This window comes from Sphaeramia orbicularis, chromosome 1, assembly GCF_902148855.1.
Source record: "Sphaeramia orbicularis chromosome 1, fSphaOr1.1, whole genome shotgun sequence".
In the NCBI taxonomy this organism is placed as follows: domain Eukaryota; kingdom Metazoa; phylum Chordata; class Actinopteri; order Kurtiformes; family Apogonidae; genus Sphaeramia; species Sphaeramia orbicularis.
Genome location: NC_043957.1, coordinates 18868008 through 18891460, shown reverse-complemented (window position 1 = coordinate 18891460; position 23453 = coordinate 18868008). Strand labels below are relative to the sequence as shown.

The following is a 23453-nucleotide window of genomic DNA, read 5'->3' as shown; positions in this document are numbered from 1 at the left end:
GTCACCATCCCTGTGTCCTTGTCATTAGACAACACACCCTGTGGAGGTAAACTGCTGGTACACCTGAGTATCAGCTGTCACCGGAGAGACACAACAGAGAGTTAAACATCTGCGCTTACAGCATTCAAGAAGTCCAGCTCCACTTGGTAAGACCTCCAGCTTTGATTTCATTTTCCTGTGTCATTTTTATTTCCAATCAAACACCTTTACAGATTCCACTCTATTAATATATCACATAAATCAATCTGTTCTTGCTGTTTTATATCACAGAAAGACAAAAGAAAGCATTAACAGTGTGTATATGACAGTGAAGTTCAGGCAGCAAGTGTTAAATATTTGTCTTTATTTTCACTTTGAGCTGCAAGACCAGGCTGTACTTGTTATGTGAGTGTGTACCTGTGGTGACAACCTGTGGATTGGGGATTTGAGCAGTGGGAATAACAAGTTCTGCCTCATTATATGTGGTTAGAAAATGTTTGCAATTCTTTAAGAAGACACTTTTCCTGGCAAATATTTTACCAAAGCTGACCTTTAAAATGACTGATGACAAAGAATGACAGATGGATTACAGGAAACACAGTGAGCAGAAATCAACATGTTAATCATGGCCGCTTAGAACAGTAATGAAGGATATATTGAGGTATTTAACCTAAATTAGAAAAAAGAATATGAGGAAATTAAAAAAAAAAAAAAAAAAACTTGTTTCTAGCAAAACTGAGGTAATTTTTTTCTACGAAGTTTTCATTAGAGATATAAACTTATGTAAGAAAATATATAAGTAAGAGAATACATATAACTTTACATGCATTTCAATGATTTTTAACCAGAAACAAACAAAGACAGTGGTTTGTATCATATCCCAGTAGAAGAAAAATGTTTTGCTTATTTTAATACTGACATTACTTGTACAACATCTCATATAACAATATTAAGTCTGTCTTAAAGGTTTGATATGAAACATTTGAGCATGACTTTGCACCAATATGAAGACTGCATTGTAGCTGGTTCCTTTTAACATTGATTAGTTATAATGAGTAATGATACATTTATTTATATAGCGCTTTTGATCAAAGTGCTTTACACCACAGCAACAATAAAAAGTTACCTTTTAGGTGATGTTGTTGTTGCTGTAGAGGAGAGGAATATTTTTATATTCAGTCTTGTGCTTTAGACGGACAGAGGACAGATTCAGTTTGACATTATGTAGTTATGAAATTATGTATAATGTAGCTTTAAGGAAATTAATAAATCATGTTGTGGCAAAAATGTAGTGAAAGAATTAATCTGTTGGCTCAGCAGCAAAACAGATTTCATCAAATACAAACAGCAGCTGGTGCATTCACAGTACTGCATTTGGGTCAGCATGGAATTTCAACATCTTTACATAATATTGTTCCTGTATTAAAAAAATAAGACTTTTTCTCCAATAATCATGATTACAGTCTTGAAACATCACAACTGTATTCTCATAATATGTTTGAATTTTAACATAAAATGAAAATATACAATAAAGATACAGGACCCCACAATTAAAGCTGTCTATACACATGTTTTAGTGGATTTAGTTTTTGTTATATGACGTATATAAAACAGTAAATTGGATTAATTATAAAGCTATTCATCTTCAGCTGAAGGGATGTTTATATTTTTAGTTTCCTAGACCCTTCCTATTCTCATTTTTCACTTTTTCTTACATAATATGGATTAAAAAAACTTGAAAATTGATTGTAGGCAGTATATGTGTGTGATAGGCATGATATGTGTTGACTAGCTTCACTGTAAAAACATTCCACCCTTTGCTTAGCTTTGAAAATAGCATATTAGTCACAAAGAATCTGAACTGTGTTTGTCTTTCGCCACCAGAGTTACAAATGAATGGAGATAGAATAACCCTGAGCAAACACTTACACTTTAACCTGTTATTTATTTTAACGCAAGCATGTGTGTTGCAACACATGACTGTAAAGGAAGGGATTCATTAGGGGAAAGTGTTGTGACGCAGCATGGGAGTGATTGTGTGTAACATGGTTGATCACATTCATGTATTTATAATGTCTCATAAAACCTTGGATCTAGCTCCAATAGAAGCAGCATTTTATTTAACTGTATTTTCACATGAACTGGGATTTTAAAGAATCTGTCTATTATGAAAATATGATGACAAATCCATAACTATTCACCCAACTCCATGGTGACTCTGTACTGGGGGTTTTTGTGTCATTTATTGGCTTTTGTCTTCTTCTTCTAAAGTTACAGTAAACTGTTGAATTCAGGGGGAAAAAAATGAAACAGTAACCAGAGTTAGAGACGTAACAAGTGGACATATAGAAGTATTTAAGTCTGCCCAAACCTAGACTCTTTACTCCAGCAGAAGTACAGATATGTGTGTAAAAACACACTCAGAACAACTATAAAACTGAAAATATATGGACTGGAAAATAAAAAGCAAAATGTAAAGAAAAAAGGCCTTTAAAAGACATTTCTACAGGGTCTTTCAGTGCAAATCTATAACAAAAAGAAAGAGGAAGACTATTAAAGCATTATACTGTATCTTCAAATAAAATACACACTACCAGAAAAAGTCACACATATTATTTCTTTGGATCACCTTTAGCTTTGAGCACAAGATACAGTCGCTGTAACATTGTTCATGCTACACAATGCCATAGTAACTATTGGTATATATATGGTTGACATTGTTTTTGTCCGATAAAAGTGAATGGATGCATGATTATGAATTTGCATTCGGTGTTACTCTTACATCTACACAGTCAGTAATTGCTAATTGCAAATTCCAATATATATGATATAAGATGGATTTGGAGTCAAAGTCCACATTACTGGAGTTGAAGTTGTCAGCCTACAAGGAGCAGACAGAGATGTTGATCAAGTACTTGTGTATTGGGCAGTATCCCACTGGACTCGACAAAGCCCAGAAACAGAATATTAGAAACAACCCAAGAACCTTTTCCTGGACAGCTACTGCTGTAGAAATCACCACTATTATACTACTACTACTGCTAGTGCTATAGTAACTACTGTAGTAAATTTCACTTCATTTGGATATTCAAAACTACATAGTTAAGGGGTAAAAATAGTACTGGTGTAAAACCAGCACCCTGCGTGTTGTATCAAATTTATCCACGTAGTGCACATGTGCGAAAATACTGAAAGTACAGAAATAATACGGGGATAAAAACTGTACATGACATCTGGATGTAAATTATGTCAGGTGATTAATTGTTGCATTTATTTTTTCTGGGTTGTCAGCTGTGGAACAAATTTCTCAAGAACACCTTGAGGGAATTTCTTAATTTCTTTCTGGCACAAACTTAAATTCAGGGATGAACTAATTAGATTCTGGTGGTTAAAGGTCAAGGTCACAGTGAAACCCTCAAAAACGACAACTGTGCCAAAACAGGTTAGTGTCTGTTGTTGAACACTAAGTTTCGATGTAAAACCAGTCTGAAATTGTAGACATCCAACTTCCTAATGGAAATAACTTCCTTGTGTCAGGGCATCATATATGTCGATACTATGACAGCTTCTGTTTCATAAAAAATGCACTTGCAGCAGCAATGCTTGGTAGTTTCCTTTTTTTTTCTTATTTTTGTGAGGTTAATTCACTTTATTATCATTATTATATTATTTTTCTAACAATATTCACCTGTGCAAACAATCATAGGAATTTTTTTTGTCTTTGCAGTTTACCCATGCTAAGAGACACAGCACTTAGCATTAGCAACATAGCACATTAGAACCAGTGAGCTGGGAACCTGAAGGACCTCCATGCAGTGCAAAGGGAACACATTTACTCAACATGCACAGGCCTGGTCCAATAGGGAGTCAATCACCAAACCCTTCAACTGTGAGGCTAAAGTGCCAACCACTATGCCAGTGCACCACCCAATTGCACCAATTGCAACTGCATCATTGGGCAAAAATTCCACAATTACCTTTCAGCATACTGTAAATCTAGTGGTCTGTGAGGTCATCACACTTTTGCATTTACTGCATTTACTCTTTACCTATGTTTTCAGGCTGTAGAAAGTCTGATTTTGTCCAATCACATGGATTTTCAGACAGGTTGGGGGTTAAATATGTGATTGAGAGCTGTAATTTCCAATCACTCATGAGAATCTACTGCAAATTCTGCTGAAACATCAATGTTCCATAAACAGAAGGAAATGATGTCTGGTCAGTTCTGCTTACTGTTGTGTTAACCTTTTGAGGATAGGAGAGGATAGAGCTGCAAAAGGAAGGTGTATATCTTAATTCTGGTGTCTTTATTATTCCTGATTTAGCCCCTGTAGCTTTCATTCCTTATGTTAAACACTTAGAAGTCTTCACTACATGTATCATGAGTCTGAACACACAGGGATGTAAAGTGACTGCCTGAGGAGGCATATAACTTTGAGGTGATCATTTTAGTTTTAGCACCAAATCATGGAAAAATCTATCAGACTGATAGAAACACAACAAATTATACTTGACTTGTGAGAAGGCAAAATTCCATCTAAATTTTCAAAGTTAACTTTTTTTGAACATCTATATCTCTGTAGAGAAATTTGGTTTCTGCATTTTACTCATTCTAATATATAGATACACACAGTACTTAGCATTATTCATTTAATAAAACTAACCTTCTGCCTCAACTGGCTGAAATGAGGGAATGGTGGAAAAAGAAAAAAGAAGGTGAGGTGGTGAGTCCAGTAACAGAGAAATAGATCCTCACAGAAGAACAAGTTATGAATAGCAAACATTATTGAACATTAAAACCCCTATAGCCCTATCGGCCCACCCGCAGGCCTAAAAAATTAAATTAATATTTATCTACTACAAAAATATAATAAATCAGGACAATGGATGTTTTTTTCAACTTTTGCTCAAAGTTTAGACCCTAATGTTAATAAAAGTACATCAAAAGTGTATTTTAGTGCAAACTTTAATGTTCAAACATGATTTTTAATCTTTGTCGGGTGAAATATACACTATTAAAAATCTCCGACACGAACAATTAATTTATGCATATCATTGTCAATCCAGCTGAAAAAAACCAGGCGAGGATAAAAAATTCTAATTTCTCTTTTAGTTTGTTACAGTTTACTCAGGCAGTAATAGATACAATATTTTAGACAATGGGAATAGATTCTGTGAGGTCTCTAAATGTCCACAGACACCAAGAACATCCATATGAACCTTATTATTGTGGAGTAATTCTTCATTTACTTTGGGTATGTCTTTTTAGGTGTTTTTCCCCTGAAAATATGGTCAGGGTTAAACAGGTTAAAAATGATTAAAGTCTTAAAGGTAGAATACAGTAAAATGTTAACTAATAAGTTGTTTAGTTCACAGCCTGATTTTCCTTTCTTGTTATGGCTTTTGTAATTTCATGGGAATAATTATGTAAAGAAAAACCAAAGGAAACTACAATTGTAATTTTTCTTCTGACAGTTTTATTATAAAATGTATTTTGGACAGGGTCATGTGCTTTAGGCCTTTGTTGTCATTGTTTGCAGATGAATGGTGTAGAGTTACAGCATTTTTTCCACTGATCCGTCCATTGTCGGATCATCTTTGTGCCGGTTTGTTAAAGGTTGTATTATGTGAGTGATGGTAAAGTATCTGCCACTCCCTGATTCCTATCAGTCAACACAGTCACAAGGGCTTTATTTCAGACAGTTCTTCAGCTTTAAGCAGTGATGACAATGCTCTCATGTGAAAAATGTGAAAAGCATCTTTACGTAAGATGTAAACCTGAGTCATTTAACCCTTTGTGTTTTGTGCTTCTTATAATATTTAATTTCTACCTAGCCATAAATCATTCCTAATCCTCTATCAGTGTTGTAGATCTTCAATATCTGACCGTGTCACCTGCTTTCTCCAATTCCCTCCCCTGTGACTTTCAGCACAAACCCTCCCATCCCATGGGACATACCTGTATCACATGATGAGATCATGCTACTTATTCTTACTGGTTTACCTACTGGGAAACTACTACGGTAAGAACATATAATTGCTGTTTTGTTTCTGACAAAAGATAGTGATGCAATTAAAGGACAAATCCATCTTCCTTTTCTCCAACTATTCCATAGTTAATTTTTTTTTTTGTCATGAAACATCCGGAAAAGACCAAAACAAACAGTGTCTAATGGCTTGGCTCATGTTCTTATTTAATTATATATTCTCTTATTCCCTGGTAACTATAAAGAAAATATCGACATGAAGCAGACATCAGGATAATTTCATCACAATTTATTTACTAATGGCACATTACATGGACAACAGTATTGGTACACACCGAATTCCGGTGTTTCATTGCTAACAAGGTGCTGTGCTACAAAATGACAGTGACAAATGCCAGCATATAATTTTATTAAGGAATATAACTGAAATAAATGTTTTTATGTAGACTTTAGAGTTATTTTTGTGTACATTGTCATCTACTTTTCTTGTAAATCTTCCATATTTTTGCTTTACTTGCTTTTTTTTAATCATCTTAATTATTTTAATCGTTCATAATATTTTTCATGTTCTGACTGTAATTAACCATTTACAACCACAAGTAACTGTTTGAATTCTTTACCTCTCATTCAGGAAGAAAAATCATCCATTAAAGTAAAAAAAAAATATAAATTGATTTAGCATTTATCAGATATTTCAAATCAGTAGGAATGGGAACTCCTACAAGCTGTAGGTGTGACGTGTCCTAATATTGTTGTTCATATAGTGTACATAGTTGTGTAGTCTAGTGTAAATTCATCTCTCTCCCTTCAAATCAAAGAGATATTGGCTGATATATGCCATTGTTTCTACCGAACAAAACTGTATTTTACATCCACGTTACCAAGCAAAAATCTCAAATCAACATTTAGCTTTGTTGTTTTGTAGGGCTGTAAGGGGCGTGTCTTTATTCCTATCAAGAAATATGCAGGAAATATGCGCACAGTATTAAAGCACACGCAAGATCAGAATGAAACAGCTTTTTCAAGTCAAGTCAGTATTTAGTGTGACCTTTACTTGGATTCAGCAAATCTTGACTGTCCGGTTGTTTTCCTAAATGATCTTGTGTTATATTGCACACCCTCAGAATGTCCCATTTTCTTACAATTTCTCTTTAATATGTATAATATGTATTTGCTGTATTCATTCGTTTTCTGAGTCGTATGTATTTCCAGTTGTACAAATATCACAACAAAAACTGAGAAATGCATGTGTGTGGTCATGCATTTCAGAAAATATATGAATATTGTAGAAGTGATATGGGATCATGTGGACAGAGAAATAAAGATAAACTTTACAGCCCCAAGAAAACAACAAAGTTAAAGCCTGATTTCGACTTTTGCACAGTGAGCTCTAACAGAAATTATGTCAATAATATATTCACTTATGTTAGTTTTGACAGCGTACTAGACATCAGAGTAATTTTTATCATTATTATTTTTATTACATTTTCATATATACATTAAAACACAGTAGAAGTAAAGATTTGAAAAGTTTCAAAAAGAAAAAAAGTAAATGTGAAAACTGACATTACCAACATTTCCAAAAAACACAGTGGCATTTAACAAACACGTTTCACAGAAATGATATAAAATGTTGTGTTTTCAGAAATGTTGGTGTGTTTTGACCCCTAAGGCCACCGTACACTACAAGTTCTTCAATGACAGTTATGGTTAATTTTGATGTGATTTATGTTCCCACATTTTTACCTGATCTGTAAACACTGTAGCCTCTGGAATTTACCACATTTACCACCTGACCATTAAAGCAAAGGCATGAAGTTCTTCAGTGGTAAATGATTAAAAGTCAGAAAATATATTCTATTTATTTCTATTTCCTCAAGATCTGGTTGAAAATCCATCACAAATAGTTATCAGTTGCAGTTTGTTAGATTCAGAAGGCTGATGAAATGTGGCTGCATCGACATCCTGACAATTCCTAATCTAAGTAGAAGAAGCCAATGAGACAAATGTGTGTGGAGTACAAGGAATGGATTTGTCCTTCTAGATCAGGGGTGTCAAAATCATTTTGGTTCAGGGGCCATATTCAGCCCAATTTGATCTCAAGCGGGTCAGACCAGTAAAATAATGACTTAATAACCTATAAATAATGACAACTCCAAGTTTTTACTTTTTGCTTTAGTACAAAAAAAGCCCATTTATATTATGAAAATGTTTACATTTTACAAAAAAAGATGTGAATACCCTGAAAAAACAGAAATTTCACTTGAAAAATTAGTGCAATTTTAACAATATTATGCTTCAATTTATTATTTATACATGTACATTTACACACAATGTTACATAAACATTTGGTAACAGGCAGAATATTGTTAAAATTTTGCAGTTTGGAACTAAAATTTGAACAATTTCTACAATATTACATCTCTTATTATTAACACAACTACAGATCACAGTGGATCCATAAATGCACAAAACATTGAATAACAGGAAGAATATTGTTAAAATTGCACATTTTGGGTTGTTCATCTCTGTTTTTATTTATGTATTTATTTGCATTTTATTGTGAAAGAATAGTTTTGTAAATGTAAATATTTTCACAGTGTAATGTTTTGGGGGTTTTTTTCACTTAAATTTTTTCCACATAATTTTTCACAAAGAAAATTTGTAGTTGTCATTATTTATGGTTATGGGTTTATTTATCAGGTTAATTTTTGCACTTTCATCCTGCGGGCCGGAATGGAATCTTTGGCGGGCCAGATTTGGCACCCGGGCCGCATGTTTGACACCTGTGTTCTAGATGTTCTCAATCTGTCCCTGTCTGATCTGGATCTTTGGGAATCTATTTTGAGCTTAAACTGTGAACTTTGTATCTCCTAACAGGAACAACAAATGCACAAAGGTAAGATTACAACGACACATATTTGAAAACAAATCTACTGGAGCATAAGGTGTGACGTCATCCTGTTCTAATGAACCATCTGTTGTCACTCGTCTCGTTCCTTCACTGATGTAATCTACAGAAATGTATCCTGCGTTACAGGACAAACATGTGGACAGGTGAGTACAGCCCTGTCACGCATATACAACCCTGTCCTGCATTTTGTCCTCCTTGATTATGTCAGATAACTCCACAACACCTTTTAATGATAAGCCCTTTATCAAAGCCTGTCATCACGTGCCAATCTGTGATATTTTTTGGTCCATTAAGCGTTTGGATCTTCAAAGTCAGTTTGTTCATTCTGCTTCTGTTTCATGCCCAGTGGAGCAGATTGTATGTTTATTTCACAACACAATGTAGTTTGGTCCCTGTAGGGAAGCTCACAGAAATTAAGAATTTCCTAATGAAACTAAATTCACGTAATAATTTTGATAAGACCTGAAAAACTAACATAGATGGGAACAGAAACGAAAGAATGCTGCTGTGAGTCAGAAATGTGATCTCAAATTAGTTTTGATACAGTCGCTTCAGTGTGATTGTATCAGGATTCTTGGGTTACTTTTAATACTATTTGATATGTAGCTCAAATCACATACCGAGATCAAGGTGTATTTTGTTCACATTTACATGTTCTCTCAGAGTATAGCGCAACAGATATGAACAATGCATTATTACAAAACCTGTAATTAAAATGCCAAGAGCTGATTTTCAGTAGGATGAAACACCAAGCTACTGATTAACTGACTGACTCTGAGGAGAAGTTCTTCTTTGTGTAGTTTGTTGTTATCTTAAAGAGGTTATATATTGTATTAATATTCTAAACTGCCAACAGGAGGGGGAGGCCGGAAACCACAAAACACCCAGGACTACAAATACCATCAATAAATTATCAGTACGTATCCACAGACTGTAACACTCACTAAGTAAAGTGTAGCAAAGCCTGTCAAAATAACGCTGTGTCTGATAATCTTCATATACACTGTAAGCCCGGATAAGTAGTGTTTACTCAAAAAATTTGAGGCAAGTGATTGCACATAAATGATTTGAGTAATGATCGACTAATCAATTGGTTTAAGTAGGTTCAACTTTAATGCTAAAAGTGTTGAACTTAAAGTATTAAGTAGAAACATTAAAAGACAAGTTACTTGTACTTTAAATCCGTTGTAAAATCAACCCCACTATCCAACCATTCAACTCAGCATTTTAGGTTACACTGACTAATTTTCTCAACAGCAGCCAGATTAATTTATCATTGATTAAACAACTACTTTTAAGTTAATCAAACTCAAAATTCTATCCCTGACCATAATAGTTTTGAAATTATTCGACTATATATTGTAGTATGAATGGAAGTTTACTCTATGTCACTTGACAGTACAAGAAGTGCTATTAAGTTGACAAGGCTAAAAGACTTTCGATGAATAAGAAACCCATTGTTCTTCCTATGGCTCTGACTCATGGTGCAGCTCTACAAAAATACAAAAACAAACACAAAAAGGCCAATGAACACTGCCATACACAAATTAAATCCAAATTAACACTAACACCACAACCCTGCTGAACCCCTGCACAGAAAAATAACACATTTTCAACAACATGCCCAATACCCACAATGCAATGCGAAGACAAAAAGGTGTGGTCATGACTAAAACTTAGTGATTTAATTCCATTCAACTTAAACTTTTTCGTTCTTTCAACTATGTCTACAAATTAGTAGAATATACTGAACATTTTATAGTAACATCATAAAACTTAAATCATTTAAGTGCATTCTAATTAAAGCATTTTAGTAAATACAAATTCCGGGCTTACAGTGTACTGCATCAGTTGATAGTTTACATTACACCCATGGCTGTGAATACATTGATCCCTCTCCAAAAATTCCCTCTGAAAAACTTATATATACGATAGAATTATGAGATAAATTGAGCCTAGGCGTCGACTGATTTTCACAAAGCATGGGCATATGTTTTTAAAGCTGATATTTGTATGAAAATATTAAAATAAAATAGAAAAGGGAGTAAAATCTGATCAAAGCAAATATCGGTATCATTTGTCTAGTGCAATAATACCTTCTTTTTTTTTTGCATAGATTTAATCACATAACATGGAAGCTGTTCAGCTGTTAATTAGATTTATAGATTTGCTACAAGTGCTTTTTTTCATTTATGTTAATGTGAAAATTTAATGAGCTGATGACTACAGCTTTTATATTATTGAATAATCTTCTCTGTCAGTTACAAGATAAACTGTGTGATGTGTTGAGGATTTTTTAAAACATATTAATATTGTGCTTTGAATACTATTGACAACTTGTTCATTAGTTAAAGGGGTCATATTTTGCTAAACCCACTTTTATTAGTCTTTGGTACATTTATTTGTGTATTTGGACCCTAAGTTTGAATTTGAACCCTCCAGGTGCTGCAAAGCTATCTTTGTATTCATTTTGGCAAAAATTGAGTGGATTTCTACAACCTGTTTTAATTCCTACTTAATTATCTCCGCCAAGGACGTTATGTTTTTGCCGGCGTTGGTCTGTTTGTCTGTTTGTCTGTCCATGTGCAAGGTAACTCAAAAAGTTATGGATAGATTTGGATGAAAATTTCAGGAAAATTTAACATTGGCTCTTATGGGGAAAACATTTCAATCGTCTTCTTCTCCAAAACTACAGTTCTGATTGACTTCAAACTTGGCATACAGCTTCTTTATGATGATGTCAACACATGGTATTGAAATTATTTTGATCCGGATCGGATTCTGGATTTGGTGCGACTTTGAAAAATTTCCCCATTATAAGGGATAGGAAGTGGATCGATGCAATAACTCAGTAAATATAAATGATATCAAGTTGAAATTTGAATTTTTTACAGATCTGATTGGAATATGACCAAAACATGGGCTATTTCTGTAATATAATAAATACTCATAACTGGGTGGTAATAAATGGCATCTGGATACATTTCCCAAAGCTTTTAATTTGGCCGGTAAGCTACAGGGCCATTGGTCCAATTTTTACTTTTGTTATGTGTATTATTGTTACGAAATGGACAGAGTTTATTTTTGTTTTGATATGTACTGCTATGAAATGGACAGAGTTTATTTTTGTTTTGATATGTTCTGCTATGAAATGGATAGAGTTTATTTTTGTTTTGATATGTACTGCTATGAAATGGACGGAGTTTATTTTTGTTTTGATATGTACTGCTATGAAATGGACAGAGTTTATTTTTGTTTTGATATGTACTGCTATGAAATGGATAGAGTTTATTTTTGTTTTGATATGTACTGCTATGAAATGGATAGTTTATTTTTGTTTTGATATGTACTGCTATGAAATGGACAGAGTTTATTTTTGTTTTGATATGTACTGCTATGAAATGGATAGAGTTTATTTTTGTTTTGATATGTACTGCTATGAAATGGACAGAGTTTATTTTTGTTTTGATATGTACTGCTATGAAATGGACAGAGTTTATTTTTGTTTTGATATGTACTGCTATGAAATGGATAGAGTTTATTTTTGTTTTGATATGTACTGCTATGAAATGGATAGAGTTTATTTTTGTTTTGATATGTACTGCTATGAAATGGACAGAGTTTATTTTGTTTTGATATGTACTGCTATGAAATGGACGGAGTTTATTTTTGTTTTGATATGTTCTGCTATGAAATGGACGGAGTTTATTTTTGTTTTGATATGTACTGCTATGAAATGGACGGAGTTTATTTTTGTTTTGATATGTACTGCTATGAAATGGACGGAGTTTATTTTTGTTTTGATATGTACTGCTATGAAATGGACGGAGTTTATTTTTGTTTTCATATGTTCTGCTATGAAATGGATAGAGTTTATTTTTGTTTTGATATGTACTGCTATGAAATGGACGGAGTTTATTTTTGTTTTGATATGTACTGCTGTGAAATGGACAGAGTTTATTTTTGTTTTGATATGTTCTGCTATGAAATGGATAGAGTTAATTTTTGTTTTGATATGTTCTGCTATGAAATGGATAGAGTTTATTTTTGTTTTGATATGTACTGCTATGAAATGGACAGAGTTTATTTTTGTTTTGATATGTTCTGCTATGAAATGGATAGAGTTTATTTTTGTTTTGATATGTTCTGCTATGAAATGGATAGAGTTTATTTTTGTTTTGATATGTACTGCTATGAAATGGACAGAGTTTATTTTTGTTTTGATATGTACTGCTATGAAATGGATAGAGTTTATTTTTGTTTTGATATGTACTGCTATGAAATGGACAGAGTTTATTTTTGTTTTGATATGTACTGCTATGAAATGGATAGAGTTTATTTTTGTTTTGATATGTACTGCTATGAAATGGACGGAGTTTATTTTTGTTTTGATATGTACTTCTATGAAATGGATAGAGTTTATTTTTGTTTTGATATGTACTGCTATGAAATGGACGGAGTTTATTTTTGTTTTGATATGTACTGCTATGAAATGGACGGAGTTTATTTTTGTTTTGATATGTACTGCTATGAAATGGACAGAGTTTATTTTTGTTTTGATATGTACTGCTATGAAATGGACAGAGTTTATTTTTGTTTTGATATGTACTGCTATGAAATGGACAGAGTTTATTTTTGTTTTGATATGTACTGCTATGAAATGGATAGAGTTTATTTTTGTTTTGATATGTTCTGCTATGAAATGGATAGAGTTTATTTTTGTTTTGATATGTACTGCTATGAAATGGACGGAGTTTATTTTTGTTTTGATATGTACTGCTGTGAAATGGACAGAGTTTATTTTTGTTTTGATATGTTCTGCTATGAAATGGATAGAGTTAATTTTTGTTTTGATATGTTCTGCTATGAAATGGATAGAGTTTATTTTTGTTTTGATATGTACTGCTATGAAATGGACAGAGTTTATTTTTGTTTTGATATGTTCTGCTATGAAATGGATAAAGTTTATTTTTGTTTTGATATGTTCTGCTATGAAATGGATAGAGTTTATTTTTGTTTTGATATGTACTGCTATGAAATGGACAGAGTAAATTTTTGTTTTGATATGTACTGCTATGAAATGGATAGAGTTTATTTTTGTTTTGATATGTACTGCTATGAAATGGACAGAGTTTATTTTTGTTTTGATATGTACTGCTATGAAATGGATAGAGTTTATTTTTGTTTTGATATGTACTGCTATGAAATGGATGGAGTTTATTTTTGTTTTCATATATTCTGCTATGAAATGGATAGAGTTTATTTTTGTTTTGATATGTACTGCTATGCAATGGATAGAGTTTATTTTTGTTTTGATATGTACTGCTATGAAATGGATAGAGTTTATTTTTGTTTTGATATGTACTGCTATGAAATGGATAGAGTTTATTTTTGTTTTGATATGTTCTGCTATGAAATGGATAGAGTTTATTTTTGTTTTGATATGTACTCCTATGAAATGGACAGAGTTTATTTTTGTTTTGATATGTACTGCTATGAAATGGATGGAGTTTATTTTTGTTTTTGTTTTGATATGTACTGCTATGAAATGTACGGAGTTTATTTTTGTTTTGATATGTACTGCTATGAAATGGACGGAGTTTATTTTTGTTTTGATATGCACTGCTATGAAATGGACAGAGTTTATTTTTGTTTTGATATGTACTGCTATGAAATGGACGGAGTTTATTTTTGTTTTGATATGTACTGCTATGAAATGGACGGAGTTTATTTTTGTTTTGATATGTACTGCTATGAAATGGACGGAGTTTATTTTTGTTTTCATATGTTCTGCTATGAAATGGATAGAGTTTATTTTTGTTTTGATATGTACTGCTATGAAATGGACGGAGTTTATTTTTGTTTTGATATGTACTGCTATGAAATGGATGGAGTTTATTTTTGTTTTGATATGTACTGCTAGGAAAAGGACAGAGTTTATTTTTGTTTTGATATGTACTGCTATGAAATGGATAGAGTTTATTTTTGTTTTGATATGTACTGCTATGAAATGGACGGAGTTTATTTTTGTTTTGATATGTACTGCTAGGAAAAGGACAGAGTTTATTTTTGTTTCAATATGTACTGCTATGAAATGGACCGAGTTTGTTTTTGTTTTGATATGTACTGCTATGAAATGGACGGAGTTTATTTTTGTTTTGATATGTACTGCTATGAAATGGACGGAGTTTATTTTTGTTTTGATATGTACTGCTATGAAATGGATAGAGTTTATTTTTGTTTTGATATGTACTGCTAGGAAAAGGACAGAGTTTATTTTTGTTTTGATATGTACTGCTATGAAATGGATAGAGTTTATTTTTGTTTTAATATGTACTGCTATGAAATGGACGGAGTTTATTTTTGTTTTGATATGTACTGCTATTAAATGGATAGAGTTTATTTTTGTTTCGATATGTACTGCTATGAAATGGACCGAGTTTGTTTTTGTTTTGATATGTACTGCTATGAAATGGACGGAGTTTATTTTTGTTTTGATATGTACTGCTATGAAATGGACAGAGTTTATTTTTGTTTTGATATGTACTGCTATGAAATGGACGGAGTTTATTTTTGTTTTGATATGTACTGCTATGAAATGGATAGAGTTTATTTTTGTTTTGATATGTACTGCTAGGAAAAGGACAGAGTTTATTTTTGTTTTGATATGTACTGCTATGAAATGGATAGAGTTTATTTTTGTTTTGATATGTACTGCTATGAAATGGACAGAGTTTATTTTTGTTTCGATATGTACTGCTATGAAATGGACCGAGTTTGTTTTTGTTTTGATATGTACTGCTATGAAATGGACGGAGTTTATTTTTGTTTTGATATGTACTGCTATGAAATGGACAGAGTTTATTTTTGTTTTGATATGTACTGCTATGAAATGGATAGAGTTTATTTTTGTTTCGATATGTACTGCTATGAAATGGATAGAGTTTATTTTTGTTTGATATGTACTGCAATGAAATGGACGGAGTTTATTTTTGTTTTGATATGTACTGCTATGAAATGAATAGAATTTATTTTTGTTTTGTTCTAGATTGCTATGAAATGGACAGAGTTTATTTTGATGTCAAATACTGTTGCGAAATGGACAGAGTCTATCCTTGATATGTATAGCATTTTTGTATTTTGTGCTCAGTCAGAATTTCGTCTGATATGTGTAGGATTTTTGAGTTACTTATGGGATCTGACATGAGATTTAAGGGTAGGTAGAAGAATGGGGTAAGGGGGCGGGAGATTATAAGTTAAATTTCATCCTCCTTTTCAAATGTTTTCCTTTCTTTATATATAAATCTTTTTGTTGTTTGGTTTTAATGTTAAATTCGAAATAAATAAGCAAACCAACAAAAACGAATAAACACAATTCCATTTTAAAAAGCAAAATATCGCTCCTTTAACAGATTGTGGTTTTACATGGGTGTAATGGTATGTAGTGGGGTGCGGTTTTTCACAGGCTTCTTGTTTTCCCCTTCTTTATTATGTTCTGTTTTTGCGTCATTCCCAGGTGATCGATCCGGCTTCATACTTCCTCCAATGTGTGGGGCTGCAGTCGACAGACACAGGGAGAGACCACATGAGGAGGCTGAAACAAATACTGGAGGCTTTGATGGACGTGTACACCTTCATGGTAACAGATTAGTTCACAACAGTACAGGAATAGTTCAGTTGTCAGACACCTGGAGGAATGTTGTCACAAATTGTAACCAGACCAGTTTTTTTGTTCTCACAGAAGTGAATCATGTTTTATGCATTTCCTCGTTGACATCTGTACAGACTACTGTAAAGGGCAATAAACTCCAAATCAACATTCATCCCAGGGGTGTCAAACTCATTTTAATTTAAGGGGCTACATAAAGCCCAATTCAATCTGAAATGCATTGGACCAGTGAAATAATATAACCTATAAATAATAACTCAAAAATTTGTATTTGTTTTAGTGCAAAAAAGTAAAAATGCAATTGTAACAAAACTATGAATGAATGAATGAATGGTTGATTTTAGGTTTGTACATTAATCATCGCACATTACAACAATCATAATAAACATAAAACCAAAAAAGGAAAAGGCTAGAAGCAAAAGTTTATTTTTTGCCTATCCTTTTCACCTGATCTACTACTTACATTAAATTAAATGTGTACAGCGTCGAGCATCCTCATTAAAACAAAAAAAACAACAACAACAAAAACCTATCTACCATCTCAACTTAATATTACTAAATGATTTTATTCTTAAGGCATTTTAAAATTTTGTCAAAGAAGTGAACAACTTCAATTCATCATCAAGTCCATTCCATAATTTCACACCCACAACCCAAATACATCTGGACTTCACATTTGTCCTCACTTTAGTACATTCAAAAATAGAAAGACCCTCTAAATTATAATTACTCTCTCTTAATTTTAAAGAATAATTAAATGGTATTAGGAGCAATGCTATTTTTTACTTTATAAATTATCACTAACATTTTAGTATTACAAATTTTTCTTTGTCTGTATGGTTCTCCAAAATGTTATTATATGCCTCAGTATATCAACTCACACACATATCACAGTGTGATCTATTGTTTATATTCCACTGATTTTTCTGAAGAAATTTCAGATTGTTCACAATTGTGTAGAAAATTCATATTTTTTGCAACTGGACACTTTGTGAATGTAAATGTTTTTATTGTGTAATTCTATTTTTTTCACACTATAACAAAAAAAGAAAAGAACAATGTGGAGGTAGCATTATATATTTATAGGTTATGTCATTATTTTATAGGTCCGACCCACTGAGATCAAATTAGTCTGTATGTGGCCCCTGAACTAAAATGAGTTTAAAACCTTTGACTGTTAATATTGTCGGTGTAATTTTTGCATTTTCATAAACTCATCCTGTAGGCTGGATTGGACCCTTTGGTGGGTCGGTTTTGGTGCACAGACGACATCTTTAATGTTCATTATTCAGACAAATTAACTGATTATCATTCTGTAAAATATTACTTTGTCTATAATTCACATGATTTTAACCCTTTCATGCATACTGGTCACTCCAGTGGACAGCTATTCTACAGCTGTTCTCTTATATATTCATGGATTTTGTTGTTCTTTTCGTTGTTTTTTTGTTTGTTTGTTTTTTTTACACATATCTTTATCAAAGTTTTAAGACACTGCATATCTTTTATGACATGAATAGGGAACATTATGTAGATCTCTCCTGAGCATAAACCCCCAGAATCACAAGCCTTCCCCATAGTTTTCACACAATTTATCAGTAAATACACGTTTCTGTGCGTCAAAAATTAAATTTGTGGTGTCCAGCTGAGTGGACATTTTTGCAACTTCATGAAAAATAGGTTCATAAGATTTTTTTTATTATTATTATTGGTTTTTTGAATGTATTTTTTACATTTTTTAAATTATTCTTTTTTTTTTTTTTTTTTTTTTTTTCAGAAGAAAATTTTCAATTCCATTGTTTTTTTCATGCCTAAAGAGGAATAAAAACACTCAGGAAAAAAAATGTGATTAAGGTTCTCATAATTCATGCATGAAAGGGTTAAACTCTGGCAAAAATGTGTGTACATGCTTTTAGCTTTCCACATGTATGTCCATTACACAACATGTTTCAATGTCTACTCTGGTTTTGTTGCATCACTTCTGCAGCGATCCAGCATGACAGGGGTACCACTCCTGAGTTTTCAGGGTGTGCTGGACTTCAACCATGAGCCAGACCCTCTGCAGAATGAAGCCCTGGTTGAGATGTGGCTCGAGGTCAAGATCAAACCACTGCTCAAATCCATCACCAAGCACTTCCTGTCCTGCCTCAGCACCAAGAACTTCAGCTGCTCCACCTACCAGATGATGTAAGACTATTCACCACCTCCATGTCTGTTCAAATTCGGTCACATTTGGGCGGTAAACCTACTCCTCTGTGCTCCTGCAGGGTAAAGGAGTTCAGTCACCACTTCTCTGAGATGAATCCAGTGAGACAGAAGTGGATCTACACATTCTTTATGTACCCCTTCCTGTCTGGACACAGAGTGGCTGGTAAAAGTTACCTTCTGATAAGATTTAATGTTTAAGTTGATGTTGAGTAATTTCCGAGCTTTGTGTCCAAACACGTTATTCGGGTTGTGGCTCAATCTCAACACATTTATCTATGACTCCTGTACAAACAATATGGAAGGATGTAATGGGCCGGGTGAGTTTGACATATTTAAGGCAAGGCAAGTTTATTTGTATAGCACATTTCAGCAACAAGGCAATTCAAGGTGCTTCACACAGGACATTGAAATACAGCGGCAGGAAAAAAGAAACACATTTAAAACATTATAAAAGAAACATGTAAAAGGTGATTAAAAACAGCAACTAAGAAAACAAGACATAAAATCAAAAAAAAATAAAATAAAATAAAAAAAATAAAAAAAAATAAAATAAAAACACACATTAAAGTAAGAATTGCAGTGCAGAGTTTTGAAAGAGAATATAAAATTTAAAAAGTCAAAAGCCTTTTAGTCAAAGGCAGCAGTGAACAGGTGAGTCTTTAACCTTGACTTAAAGGAGTGTTAGATCTACCTGCTGCAGCCTCTGAGCCTCGTCTTCATCGGAATGTAATTCTAGGACATGGAGATTATTCAAAAACAATAACAAAGCAGGTTGACACAGTGAAATGACGCTAAAATTAACAGTATCGATAGAACCAGGAGGAGTTTAATCTTACCGGCTGTGACAGAGGTCAAGGCTCTGCCTCCAAAGTCACCGCCCCCTTTGGTAAGCAGCCAATCAGAGATATTCCATTGGTGCAGTTTAATTGGATGCTGTGGTTAAATATTTGTAAATGTTGAAAGTATTTAACCCTTTGTCATAATGGAAGCTCTGGAACTGTTACCAATGACCCTAGTGTCGTCTTTACTGGTGAAATACGACCATACTTTAGAGGCTTCTGAACCAAAACACAGAAATGACACGACGATGTTGCACAATCTTTAAGCAAGCAGACTAATAACTCCAAGGAACTGAGCTGCTGAGAACTGGTTTTTGATTCCCGTCCCTAGAAGTAAGGAGTTACGTTTGATAATTTTTTTTAGAATTTTTAGCAGGATTCATTTCATATTTCCACTCATGACAGATAGAAATGATGAAAAGCTTGAACACAGGAAAACCAATATTTAAATCAGCAGTGGAATTCAAACAAACTACTCTTTTGTAAATTTAATCAAATAACTACAATATAAAGTGTGACTTATTCATATGTGTATATTGATCCAGTCAAGGGGCTAAAATCAGTCTCACACAGGCCACATGCTCCATCAGATAAAGGGTTGAGTATGGTCTGATAGGTGAGACCAGGTCCTGCCCCACCTCTACCAGCAAATGCAGTTTTCAACAACCCCTATAACCAGTTAATGTATACCACCAGCACATGCACAATCCCCAAATGTACATACACAAATTCTGATTCTAGGCTGAATTTAATCTGTGATGCACATATCCAATGTTTTTATAATGACTAACTTTGTTGTATCTTTATGTTCCTGTTATGTCATGTTCTTGTATCTTCCTGTGTGACTTCTCTGTGCAGGTTGTGTGAAGCGGGATGAAAACAGTGAGGACTGGCTGATGAAGAATTTTGGTGCCTTCAGTGTCATGGCCCGAGTGAAGGACTTTTCAACGCTCAACATGGTCTTCAGTGGAGTGAGTTTGACTTTTATGACTTTTTGGATGTACATGAACAGCAGTAAACTCCTCTGACTCTGTCGTCGTCCTCCTCTTCTTCCTCATTTCTTTCTCCTCTTCAGCTGGAAGTTCTCCACCTCCTGTCTCCAGCTCAGAAAGCTGAGCTCCTACTGAATCCCCACATTGCGGGTTTGGATAATGACACCTTAAGCCTGGTCTTCCATAGTTTGATGACAGGGGGCTCTGGTCCTCGTTCCACCATGAACCCCGGAGGACACCACAACTGGACCACCCCTGGACATCACTATGGAACCACCATGAGTCCAGGAGGACATCACACTCCGACCAGCCCTGGACATCCACTTACCTACCCTGGAGGACCCAAACGTGACCCATACAGACCACCATCACCACATCACAGTTTAAACCAGGTACCTTTACTGAACTCTACCAGTACTGCCAGGTCTTCCCAGCTCAGGTACTGAAACCAACAGATATCTGATGACTTATAAGACTATGTCCACAAACAACATCTGCTATGATTACATCTAATGCCCACACTACTGCAGCATGTTAACCTTCCTAAAATGGAGACTTCAGTAATGTGGACAGACCAGAACGCAGCGATAACAGGGACACTTGAGTTTGCCTCTTGATTGGGTTTAATCAGTGAATATTTGTTGTGCATTTTTTACCCCCCCCCCCCCAGACTTGAAGTCATCCTTGAGTATCAGCTTTTAATTCAATATGAATCCTACATTAGAAGTGTATCTGTTCTTTTTGTTTCTGCTAGTGTCTGAAGAAATTTTATATTACAAGGTAACAACAACCACAATAATAAAATATCACATACGTATACCATGAAATTATGAGATTATATATTATATGAGATTCTAATTGTGACATTTTTGCATGAAAATATTAAAATAAAATAGAGGAAGCAGTTAAATCTAATTAAAAACAAGTATATATCTTATTTGTCTAGTGTAATAATACCTTAATGGCATAGATTTGGAGTCACATGACATGGAAGCTAGGCTAAATTTTTAGAAGTGCTACTAGTCAGTTGTGTTTCAGTTGTGTTAATGTAAAAATGTAATGTGATGATGACCACTGCTTTTATATTATTATTTAACAATCATGTGATTTTTTTTTTTTTTTTTTTTTTTGGTGTGTGTGTGTGTGTGTGTGTGTGTGTGTGTGTGTGTGTGTGTGGTGGTGGTGGGGCAGTAATACTCAGTTTGCATCAGTCAAAATGTCTTTAGTTTCACCCAAATATGATTAAAATGACTATGACATTAATAATACAGATGTACAGAGTGATAAGAGTTTGTTTTTCGCATTCACAGATTTCATCTGTTTTCGGGGATGTTTTCAGACCAGTCAGCAGCTTCGTTCATGGCTTTGTGTCCTTCACAAAACAGGTACAAACACACACATGCACATACTTTATGTATAAATGCGTGCACAGCTCCATGTGGAATGCAAAGTGTAATCAATAATGTTTTGTTTTTTTTTAGAGGAATATGTCAGAAATAAGAAGCACCACTCTGACCCAGTTCCTGCTCAACTGGACTCTGGCGGAGCTGGCCCAGATGTACAGGCTGGAGAACACATCAGTTCCTCCAGAAAGGCCTCAGTTCGATGTGACCAATGTGGAGGATTGGTATCAACATGTGGTGATGCCGGTGTTACGGAGGTTCCTGAACAATGATCAGGACCTGATGCATCAAAACCTCACATATGCCTTCCACCATCTGTTGTAAGTTAAATATCAGTTGTTCCTCATCACAGAAAAAGATCAGAGAGTGCAAACCTCTGCCAGTGCAGCTATAACCTCCCTCATATAACCCCAGTGAAATCACAAGGACAGAGAAATCATAATCTATGTGAATTCACTCAAGATATTATTTTGCATAATGGAAGATAATTGCATGAAGATACCTCAGTTGAATTTTCAATCTTGAGATGTGATGCTATTTAGAAAATGGTCCAACTTTTTTGTGGAAATCAAAGCTTGTGGAGATATTGTGGAGTTCTTCTGCCCTCGTGTGGCCAAATAAGCCAATAATGAACATAATTCACCATTCATCTACCATGATTCAGTCCATGCACTGCTGTGGTGTTAGATTTTGAAACCATAGTGTTCATGTAAAGTCTGATGACATGATAACGTTTCCTCTTACTGTGTGCAAATTAAGACAATGTATGCAGGTACAGGAAGGGCCATGTCATGACAGATTCTGACATTCTTCATATACATTGTATGGTTGATACCTGTGAGTAATTTTTTGGTGTCTTGTTTACATGCAGCTATTTGGACAAAGAGTTGGACAGTGGTGAAGATAATCAAACCTCTGAGATCCAGGACGTCTGCAGCATCAGACTTGATAAGCATCCATGTGGGGTGAGGTTTCATGTTCAACAGTAAACTAACCAAACATCACTCACTTATATTCCATCAGAGGTGTCAAAAATATTCCCATTCATTCCTCAGGTAGACGTATAGATACTAGGGTTTGAAAAGACTTCTATAAAAGTTGAAGTATCAACTCAAGCTTTTTACTCAGGTGAAAGTACAAAAGTACTGGTTTCAAAAGTACATAAAGTATAAAAGTAAATGTTCGGGGGAAAAAATGCCATTAGGACAAAAGCTTAGGCGGTGCCACAGGGGCCTATAGTGCACTACCCCACCTCCCCAAAAAACATTTGTCTAAAGGCCATAATGACTATAATGTTATTTTAAAATGTTATTGTTGAAACATTTGGGATGCACTAGACTATCTGTTTAAGCTGCATATATGAACATTGAAAATGAACGCATTTTAGTCCAATGCAAATGTATTAAAGAACCATATATGTGTGCTACTGAGCATTAACATGTGTTTCATGGAGCAGAAGATA

General features: G+C 33.9%; 1 protein-coding gene across 1 annotated transcript in view; it reads left to right on the top strand.

Moving 5' to 3' along the window:
* Positions 1 to 23453, top strand: part of mslnb (mesothelin b) — a 77694-nt gene continuing 54241 nt past the window's right edge. Inside the window, exons 1-13 of the mRNA XM_030126689.1 lie at positions 1 to 146; positions 5910 to 6002; positions 8847 to 8865; positions 8987 to 9023; positions 9737 to 9796; positions 16397 to 16519; positions 18537 to 18736; positions 18817 to 18920; positions 20455 to 20567; positions 20672 to 20980; positions 21899 to 21973; positions 22070 to 22311; positions 22863 to 22956. Coding sequence (XP_029982549.1) covers positions 5948 to 6002; positions 8847 to 8865; positions 8987 to 9023; positions 9737 to 9796; positions 16397 to 16519; positions 18537 to 18736; positions 18817 to 18920; positions 20455 to 20567; positions 20672 to 20980; positions 21899 to 21973; positions 22070 to 22311; positions 22863 to 22956 — 1431 coding nt within the window. The 5' untranslated portion in view covers positions 1 to 146; positions 5910 to 5947. The remainder of the gene's footprint in view (positions 147 to 5909; positions 6003 to 8846; positions 8866 to 8986; positions 9024 to 9736; positions 9797 to 16396; positions 16520 to 18536; positions 18737 to 18816; positions 18921 to 20454; positions 20568 to 20671; positions 20981 to 21898; positions 21974 to 22069; positions 22312 to 22862; positions 22957 to 23453) is intronic.